The sequence below is a fragment of the Callorhinus ursinus genome, unplaced genomic scaffold (assembly GCF_003265705.2).
Source record: "Callorhinus ursinus isolate GAN/ISIS: 27379988/994484 unplaced genomic scaffold, GSC_fseal_2.0 scaffold13, whole genome shotgun sequence".
Lineage (NCBI taxonomy): Eukaryota > Metazoa > Chordata > Mammalia > Carnivora > Otariidae > Callorhinus > Callorhinus ursinus.
The window spans coordinates 48,065,278-48,074,999 of record NW_027397075.1 but is presented as its reverse complement, the minus strand read 5'-3'; the positions used below and the strand labels follow the sequence as shown (position 1 = coordinate 48,074,999).

The window sequence follows — 9,722 nt, the reverse complement described above, 5'->3', positions numbered from 1 at the left end:
GAAACCATGGAAGACTGCTACAGTCTACAGATCACTGCCACAGTCTACAGATCTGATGGCAATGTTGAATCAATGCTGGTTTGATGACACACCCAGCCTCGTTGAGGAGGTGCGTGTAGCAAGAGGTTCAGTGCTTCAGCTGTGATCACAGAGCTAGAAAGTGAATCCACACCCAGTGTCCTTTCCGCCCCTCCACATTGCTGCTCACCAAACAGGGGCCCCGGAACCATGCTTTAGGGGCAGCCTTGGGTAGACCTTGAGAACATGAGCTCTGTGTTGGGCTGCCTGAGTTCATATCCAGCCCCACCACTTGCTAGCTACATGATTTGGGGAAAATTATTTAATCTCTCTGTGCCTTAGTGTCCTTATCATCATCCTTCATAGCACCTATTTCATAGGGCTGTGTAAGGATTAAATAAAACACACGAAACAGGGTCTAGAACATGGGGAGTGCTCAATGGAAGTTGAGCGTTTATTATTGGGCTGTATACTGCACTAAGCATGGCTTTCCCTGGGTCTCTGAATGGTGATTCTGGGTGGGGAGAGAAATAGGGGTGTTGAGCGAAGAAAAGAGATATGATGGAACCCCAGAACCAGCTGCATTTCAAATGTTTGGAGCTGGTCGTGAAGGGAATAAAACAGCAAGAGTCATGACACACCTGTTAGCATTGTGATCTGCCTCTGCAGACCCATTTTCAGACACTGTCTCATTTTGGCCTCATAACAACCCTGTCTGGTGGATACTATTAGCCCCAATTTGGCAGTAGGGGAAATGGAAGCTCTGAGCATGTAGGTCCTGCCCAAGTTAGTTAGCAGGGTGGGAACTCCAGGTGACAGGCTGAGTTACTCTGGCCATCTGCAGAAGTGCAAGACTTCAGGGACCGCAGGTCCTGCGGGATGACCTATGTCAGTGGTTCTCAATCTTGAGCATGAATCAAAATCCCCTGGAGGGTCTTTTAAAACCGTAGAAGCCTGGGCCCACCCCCAGAGTTTCTGACGCCCGAAGTCAGATCTGGGGTTGAGCCAGCCGCGTGCCCTCTAACTGTGAGCAGCAGCGACATCTCGTGGCGAGGAGGGGGACGAACCTTGGGTTCCCCGCGAACCTCAGCCTCCGCGGTGCCCACCCGTCCAGGAACTGATGCTGGTCAGGGCAGCACCTCCCAGATGGATTCTAATAGGCCCAGTCCTTGCCTCGGAGCGTGCGGGCGCCTGCGTGCCTAATTGTACCCTAGGGCCTGGGAGACCTAATCTTGCTTCCTGGGGCGTCCAGCTTCATTTTAGAATACTTTTATCCTCATTTTTGGAATGAGTTCCTTCCCTGGTCTTTCCACCTGTGAACCAATACCTTGAAGTCTCGGCCACAGATGGGATGGCTGCGGAGTCAGCAGAGGGACTTCTCGGACGGAGTGTCTCACTTAACAATTGCTTTCAGCCCATAGGAGCATTTTATAATGGAGCTTGACATGAATCTTTGGCAGGATTGTGAGCGGGTGGGGAAGGGAGCCTGAAGGCCTGGGCAGTGCCGCCCCTGATTTCCTCTACTCCTGTAGTTGTTCACTTGGTAGACTGGGGTGTAGGCATCTCCGGGGTTGGGCAACTGTGGGGACAGAAAGTGACGCTGGGCCTGTTTCTGCAAGACCTGGATTCGGTTCTGCGCTCTGCCCCTGAGCTGTGACACGTCGGGCACCTCACTGCAGCCTTCTGAGATTGTTCATCCGGCAAAGGGGGAAGACGAAATCAGCCGTTTAGGCGGAGGCGCCCTGCGGAGTCCGGCACAGGGAGCGGGCGCTGGATGGACAGTCGGTAAGAGGTCAGCGAGTGGCGCCCCGAGGCGGGGTGGCCTGGGAGGGGGGACCGGGGAGGGGGCGGTGTTTGGGGCCGAGGAGAGGAAAGAACATTACCATTCCATTCGCCACCCAGCCCCCACCCCCGCCGCCGCCCCGCCCCCTCCACCCCCAAAGGCCGCCGCCTGGCGCCGGTGACTTCGCCCTGCCCTGGCCTCTGCTTTCTGCGGCAAAATGAGCGGCTGGTGCCCTTCCGAGGCTCCCTCCCCGTCTGAGTCCCGTGGAACTTCCGCTTCTAGCCGGGAGAAAAAATTAATAATTAATCGCCAGGTTAACGGGGACGGCTGGGGCGCGGAGGGAGCAGAGTGCTCCCTGCTCGGGGAAAGAGGGGCGCAGGCCGCCCTCCGCAGGTGTCCGGTCGCTCTGCGCTGTGCTCGGCCTCGGCCAGCTCCACCCCTCCCCTGGGACCCGGCTCCGAGCGCTCAGCCCGCCGGCATCCTTGGCTAGTTCCCCTCACTCGCCGAACCGCGCCTCCGTCGCCCTACGGCTCCCAGCCGGCAGGGGGCGCCCTCCTGGACCGGGCCCGGGGCGGGGTGACAGTGAGTGGGGAGGCGGTGCCTTCCCGGCAAAGCCTGAACCCTCCTGGCTGCGATGACCGGGCCGGGCGAGCCCTATCCCCCAGTAGCCCACCCTCCGCCCTGGACATGCCCCGTTTCCAAAAGGGGCCTGCGAGGTTATTCAGGGAGGCAAGGTCAGGCTCTTGCCCCGCCCTGTCCAATGGAACTTTCTGCAGTTAGGGAAATGTCCTATATCTGTGCTGTCAAATACAGCAGCTACTGAGCACTCTAGCTGTTCAAAATGTGCAACTGAGGAATTTTGTATTTCATTTTATGAATTTGAATTGAAATTGCCACATGTGGCTAGTAGCTTTGGTCATGGCCCATCACACCTTCATCAGCTCCCCCCACCCCGGGAATTGTTCTGGAAAAGATCAGAGAAATTAGCTGACGACGAGAAACATGTAATTAACCTCATTACCCTCCTCCACCAGGTTTGGGGCCTCATGGCAGAGGAACTGGTGCACAGGAATGGTAGTGGGTTTTGGAGCGGCAGAAGGCTCCCCAGCACGTCGAGGCTGTCCTGGGTGAAGTCCGCTCCGGAGGTTAAAGTCTTCTGGGTGCCACAAAAGCTCCTGGGGTGGGGGGTTGCATGGAAGTATTCTAGTGTCTCCCACCTCCAAATCCCAGGGAATCCTACTTTCTCTGATTCCCCCACAGTCCCGAAGTCAAGGAGGTCACTTACCAATGAATCTGGCCCCTGCCTGCCAGCAGGTCAAAGGTCACTGCTATGTCCAGCCAGGTTTCACTTGAACTGCAGTGGAGGTTGTGACGTGACCGTGCCAGGCAGGCTGAGCCCAGGGGAGAGGAGCTGCCGGATGCTGTGGACCCAGGGAGGAGGCCTTCAACAGCAAGCGGAGAGAGCAGCCCAGACCAACTGTCCCCACAGGCCAGGGCCAGGGTGCAGATCAGCCCACTCGATCCCTGCACCTTCCCCCAGGCTGGCTCTCTGAACCCCAGGGAGCGGCTGAGAGGGCACAGGGGGGTGAAAGGGATAGGCTGTGGGTCTGGAATTGTGCAGTCGTGGGTACTGGGAGAACAAGATTCCGACCCCAGTTGGCCACTGCGTGCCTCTGTGTAGCATATAATTTCTCTGTGTCTCAGTTCCCCCAGCTGGAGATGGCACTAATGGTAACTCTCTGGGTTGCCTTAAAGGGTTGCTGTGGGGTTCAAATCAGATAACAGGTGTTCATTTGTTAATGCGTTCATTCATTAAATGTTTATTAAGAACTTGCGTGCAACAGGGGGCGCCTGGGTGGCTCAGTCGGTTAAGCTTCTGCCTTCAGCTCAGGTCATGATCTCGGGGTCCTGGGATCAAGCCCTGCATCGGGCTCCCTGCTCAGTGGGGAGGCTGCTCCCCCCTGCTTGTGCTTTCCCTCTCTCTCTCTGACAAATAAATACATAAAATCTTAAAAAAAAAAAAAAAAGAACTTGCCTGGAGCAGGACAATCTGTCTTCTTGGTGGCAGCAGAAAGATCAAGAAGGACCCCCGTGGGAATGCCTGCCAGTCTTAAACACCAAACACTGGCAATTAACTGTGCAAACAGCCGCGGCACCAGCCTCTTCTGTGTGGGCAGAGGCCAGCTCAGGGGAGGAGGCAAAGGCATGACCCAGGAGGGAGCAGGGAGAAGTGTACTGCAAGGCGGGGCACAGAGGAAGAGAGGGGGCTGGCTCAGCCGGGTGGCCGCATCAGGCCCCAGGAGCCCACTGGTGGGCTGCTGGTTCAGACAGTGCCAGGCCCGGGTTCTCCCGGAAGCTGCCAGGGAAGGGTCCAGCAGGGTGGGACTTGGTATTCCCACATCTGCCTGGAGGCTCGGGGGCTGCTCAGCACTGTCTTCTCGGATTCAGGCCTCCATCTGCTCTTACTTCCTCACCCCCGGCTCTCTGTCTGTCTCTTTCTCCCAGCCTTTTCCCAGCCTTGCTGCTGAGTATTTGGAAATGGTGCCGCCTACAGAAGACCCCCCCCCCCCGCCCCAGGAGGCCCGTGCGGGAACCAACCTTACTCCTCATTTTGGGCTCAGGTTTCCCGGGGCCTTTCCCTCCGGCAGAGATTCCACCAAGAGAGCCTGTACCCGCCTCGCCTGATGGTGCCTTCCAGGCAGATGAGGGGCTGGGCCAGAGTGAGAAGGGAGGGTCTCTTGTTGGGGGCAGGTGCCTTGCCAGGGCTCCTGCGGGCAGTGGGTCGTGACCCAGGCTGTGTGGTCAAAATGGGCTGGAGCCACTAGGGCAGAAATAATCGAAGGGACAAGGCAAGCAAAGACGGTGGGGGGCAAACCCAGTTCCTGGCACAGAGGTAGCTAGCTAGCATGCTGTCCCTCTAACAGGGACCGATGCATCAAGCTCGATGCCCCAAAGTACAGCCTCAGTCTTGTCTTGTTACTTTTCTCTTGTCGGGCTGGGAACTTCCCAAACACATTAATCATGTTTCCTCTTCATCCTACACCCTCAACAGAAGAGGGTTGGCTAAGAGGTTTATCCCTTCGAGCCTGATCTGCCCTTACTGAGCCCCTGCCAGCCTGTGGGCCTGGCCTGCTGGGAGGGGAGCAGGCCACCAGGTACTCCCAGCCATCCTGAGTGGCCTGCTTAGCCAGTGTGGGCCCCAGTTCTACTGGTTGTCAAGCTGGGCCTCCTGGGCATACGGTGTTTGGAGAAACTCAAGGGCAATTTTCCAGACGACTTGGCAAACATCACTCTCCACCTCCTCATCACTTTCTGGGACGTGCATAGACTCAGAATCCTTCCCTCTGGATGTTCAGCTAAGACTGTTGGCACAGATGGAAGTCGATGGAGGTTCAGCAGCTGATGTGGGACCTGGTGAGGTCCTGCTGCCCGATTCTCCACTTACCTCCCTCCCCAGATGGTTCTAGGGTGAGGTCAGCTGGTCAGTGCTGTGGGCTGAGCACATGCTGCAGGCAGAGCTGGGTGCTCAGGGTGTGCTGGTCACCTTCTGTTTTGCCTGCCCATCACCCCTTGCCCCTTCTTCTGGCCAAAGCATTCTAATTCTGAACCACTCACTGGTAGTCTGTCAGATTCCTGCAGGTCCCATGGCCAGAAGTTAGCAGCTGGCCCAGGCCTGGCCAGTCAGAGACTTCACCCCACCCCCACCCTGGCCACAGCTATCGGTGCAGGGATCGGCATCAAGACTTTGGCCAGGGTGGAGGGGTACTCTCTGCTGGTAGGACATGGGAATCTGGGACTGCTGGTGGGCATCTTGCCACCGTCGGGAGGAGAGCCAAGGCAAGAAACAGAGAAAGACCAATCCCTTGAGCTCTGAGAGCTACCATGCCTGGAAATGTCCAGCTATGGAAGCATCTACATTTCCTTTTTTGCCTAAATCAATCTGAGTCGGTTTTCTGGTGCTTGGAACCCAGAGTGCTGGCTGAAATGGGGGGAGGATGGTGCAGGGAGAAATAAAGAGGGGAAGTGAAATGGTTTCTACTTTCAGAAAGGCTCCGGGCTGAGGGGAAATATGGTTTCCATTCTTGGGTATGTGAACACATGACCTTCCATTTTTTAAACCAGTGTGTGTGTGTGTGTGTGTGTGTGTGTGTGTGTGTGTGTGTGTGTGTGTATACATTCAGAAAAGTTCTTAATACTTTTTATTTCTCTACTGAGTAATACATAATGGAGAATTTACCAAAAAAAGAAAAAAAGGAAAGAAGGTCACTCATATCCCACGATTTGCTGCTGTTCGTTCTCAGTGCATTTAAAAATGGCAGTAGAGTCCTAATGTACATATCGCTTTGGTCTACTTTTCTTCCCGCTTACCAGACATGGCGATCTTCTTTAGGAAAATATAAAGGGAACTATTAGGACGTAAGGTTTGTGGCACAACCAAATTCACATGCATCTCACTATCTAACCTCCCATCTTGTTTCAGAAAGAGGCACAGGAGGCCATCTGTGGACAGAAAGTGGTGATTTTTCTTCACTGGGTCATCTTTGGAGAAAATCTGAGAAATGGAGCATTCATTAGTTCACTCGCCCAAGGAGCAAATGTTTCGGTGCCTCCCACGTGCCAGGCACTTAACTATGTGCCTAGGGCACGACTAGACATGGTCTTTCCTCTCGTGGGGCTTATAGGACCGTGGGGGAAACGCCATGCGCCAAATGCTCACAAAACACAGGTAAACCATGAGCTGTGACGGGCGCTTCAAGAACCTAACATAGGAGGGTTTGACCCACTCAGGAAGGGTTTCCTGAGAAAAATGGAGTTTGGGCTGGAATCTAAAGGACGAAAACGTGTTACCCAGGCCAAGAGAGGAAGGGGCGCATTTCGTGCATAGGAACAGGTGGATAACCTTGAACCAGGGCTATGGTGCGGGACTGTCTGAAGTCAGTGTGGCTGGTGTGGAGACAGGAAGAGCATGTGTCCTGTGACATGAGAGCAGGTGGCAGAGCCAAGTAGGAGCCAGGTGATGCAGGACTTCAGAAGTCACATTAATACGTTGTCTTTATCCTAAAGCTGAAGGGAAGACACTGAGTCTTCCCCAAGCTGGTGTGTGTGTGTGACACGACTAGGTCTGTGCTCTGTAAAGGTCATGTGACTGCATTGTGAGGAATGGTCCAGAATGGGCTCAGGTGCCCCTAGCAGGTTGATGGCTATTGCACTAGTTAAGAGGCGAAAGGTCAGGGTACCTTGCATCAGGGTAATGATGTAGGAAGTGGAGAAAAGGTGTGGAGGGATTAAAGAAATATTTAGGAGATAAAATCAGCAGAACTTGGTAACCAATGGAATATAAAGGGTATGAGAAAGGGAGTGTGTGTGGGCTTCCTCCTGGCTTGCTCAGCCAGGTGGGGGAGTTGGCACACACGGAGCTGGGAACCAGTATGAGGAGAAGATTAAGCGTTCAGTCTTAGACACACTGAGTTGGAGGAACCTTTAAGACATTCAAAAAGAGATGTTAGGTAGGCCGTTGGATGTCTCAGTCAGGAGCTCGGAGATAATATCTGTGAGTCGTTTGCAAATTGTGTGCACTGACCCCTGAGATGACCAGCTGGTGTGGGTTCTGGTCCCAGCTTCACTGATCAAATCCCTGCCTGCCCCTGGGACTCTGTCCTCAGTGTTCGATCTGGGATGGACCAAAGCTTCGTCCAACTATAACATTCTCTGAATCCGTGGGCATATGAGGATGAAGCACTGCCCAAACATCCCTGAATTTTCCCTCCCCCCGCCCCCACCACCAAACAAAACCAGGGAAAGAAGTGTTCCAATTTGGGGAGTGTTCCTGGCTCTCTTAGACTGGCCATTGGGAAGTTCTCATTGTGACCTTGGCTGTCCCTTCCCTGGTCAGATCGAAGACCATCCTGAGCATCCTGGATTCCTCTTCTTGAGTGGGAAGCCCCTCATCCTTGTTTGAACGCAAGAGTGAACTACATAAGCTGCTGGTACACAGTGAGACAGATTCTCTGATGAAGTTTAAGGTCAAAGGTGTGAACTGTGGAACAAGGATGTTTCTTGCCACAGACCCTCCAGGGCTCTTCCCCCAAGGTTTTCCTCTTCTTCTCTGCCCCCAGACTGGTCTCTCCTGAACTTTCTGCTCTCTGTACTCTTTCCAGAAATGTGTTGCTGGGTTTCCATGTGTTTGCTAGTTTCACAAATGACCCAGTTCCTGATGATGTCCCAGGTTCTGTTGCCCTTTCTTGGCCAGAATAACCCATGGAAGAGTGTCTTCCTGGAACTGCCTGCCGCCCAACTCTCTCTCCTGGGTGCTGGCCAAGGGCCACGAACCGTTCATTCAGGGCTCACTCGTAATGTCTATTATGTGCTTAGACACTGGGGATATAAAATGAGCGAACGAGCCCCCTCCTGGCCCTGGAGACACCTTCTTTTTAATTGTTTTGAAGTATGGTCTGGCCGACTCGCCCCTAAATTTTATTACCAGCCTCTTCGCCGTGGTAAAGCCTCTTTTTGGCTCACTCACTTAGCTTTTGAGTTTGTCCCAAAGATCACCAACACTAGTGCTTATCATTTACTGAGGGCTTCTCATGCATTAGTCTGGATGTCAAGCACTGCACCTTCTTTATCCCAGTTCATCCTGGAAAACAACAATCAGTGTCTCCCACGTTGCTCCTGATGACCTGAAAGAGACGAACTCACTTGCCTGGGTTCCAATAGCTGGGATCCGAGCCCAGATGTGGTCTGACGTGGAAATGTCGTTTCTCACCGGAGCACGTGGTGTCAGCCACAAAGTGCCAGTTTAATTTGACTGTAGCCTGAGGAGTGCGGGCGCCCTGCCTTACTTCTGCCCTCAGCCCCAAACACCTGGAACGGTGCCAAGGCAAGTACTTGTTGAATCCATCGGAATGAATGAAACAGTTTGAAAAACTCCCTTCCCCACCTGCTATCCTCAAGCATGGCTTTGGCAACCATCCACCGTGGTGCACTCGATACACTGATGACACAATGGGGGTGAATCTCAGCTGGGGGGCTTGGGGTGCGCTGCAGGTCGAAGGCCCAAAGCAGTAATTTATTACGCTGTTAGTAAATGGGTAGGTACTTGCATTTCTCAGGTGTGTTTGAATTTCTTCCTTTTACACCAAGGAGCCTATAAAGGCAAAAGGATTTTTAGCAAACAACGAAGCAACACTTTGAGAAGAAAAGAGTCAACTGAAGCAAAGTTCGTTATTTTCTAAATTTGCTTTTCTGCTGAGAACTTTGGGTGAGCGCACATATCTATTTTCAAAGCCTCCCTGGCCCTTCAGGCCAAAACCATCCTCCTTCGTCCACACCAGTCCCCTCCCTGCGGCCCCTCCGGGCCCCTCCAGCCACATCTGCTGCATCAGACTTGCTGTGGCCCCCGGGTCTTTGTCCTTACCGTTCTCTCAATGAAATCGAACCTCCTTTCCCTTTCTCCTTGCCTGGGTAAGTTTTATTCATGCTTCTAATTCTAGGAAATCTTCAGTGCCCCATCTGGACCCCCACACGCACCACAGTGCCTCTCTTCTGCATTCCCAAGACTCCAGTCCCAGGACACACCAGTTTTTCTCATCTTACCCCATGTGCTAACTCCCCAGACACCCCCAGCTGCCCTAGCCTCCCCAGCAACAAGCATAGAGAGCCTGGCCCATGCTAGGTGTCATGAAATAGCATTGTGATCGATGTGGTTCACAAGCCTGGCGACAAGCTTGCAGGGTAGGCTTGATGACTCTTACTGTAAAGCAAAGGGAGCTGGAGCTCAGAGAGGTTTAGTAACTTGTCAAAGGGCACACAATTAGACAGAGGCTGAGTTGGACATGAGGTCAAGCCTTTAGGACTCAAAAGCCTGTCCCCCTTTCCTACAAGTCCTCCCCGGCTTTAAGTCACCCCCCCCAAATCTCTG

General features: G+C 53.5%; 1 protein-coding gene across 1 annotated transcript; it reads right to left on the bottom strand.

The window, feature by feature from the left end:
• Positions 1-476: 476 nt before the first annotated feature.
• LOC112828487 (uncharacterized) lies at positions 477-5,585 on the bottom strand. The gene is made up of 4 exons (XM_073900273.1): positions 5,568-5,585; positions 3,087-3,514; positions 2,823-2,976; positions 477-2,079 (listed from the first exon to the last, which is right to left on the bottom strand). Exons 1-4 carry the CDS (start codon positions 5,583-5,585, stop codon positions 1,738-1,740), a joined length of 942 nt encoding a protein of 313 aa, XP_073756374.1. The 3' UTR covers positions 477-1,737.
• Between the last annotated feature and the right edge of the window lie 4,137 nt (positions 5,586-9,722).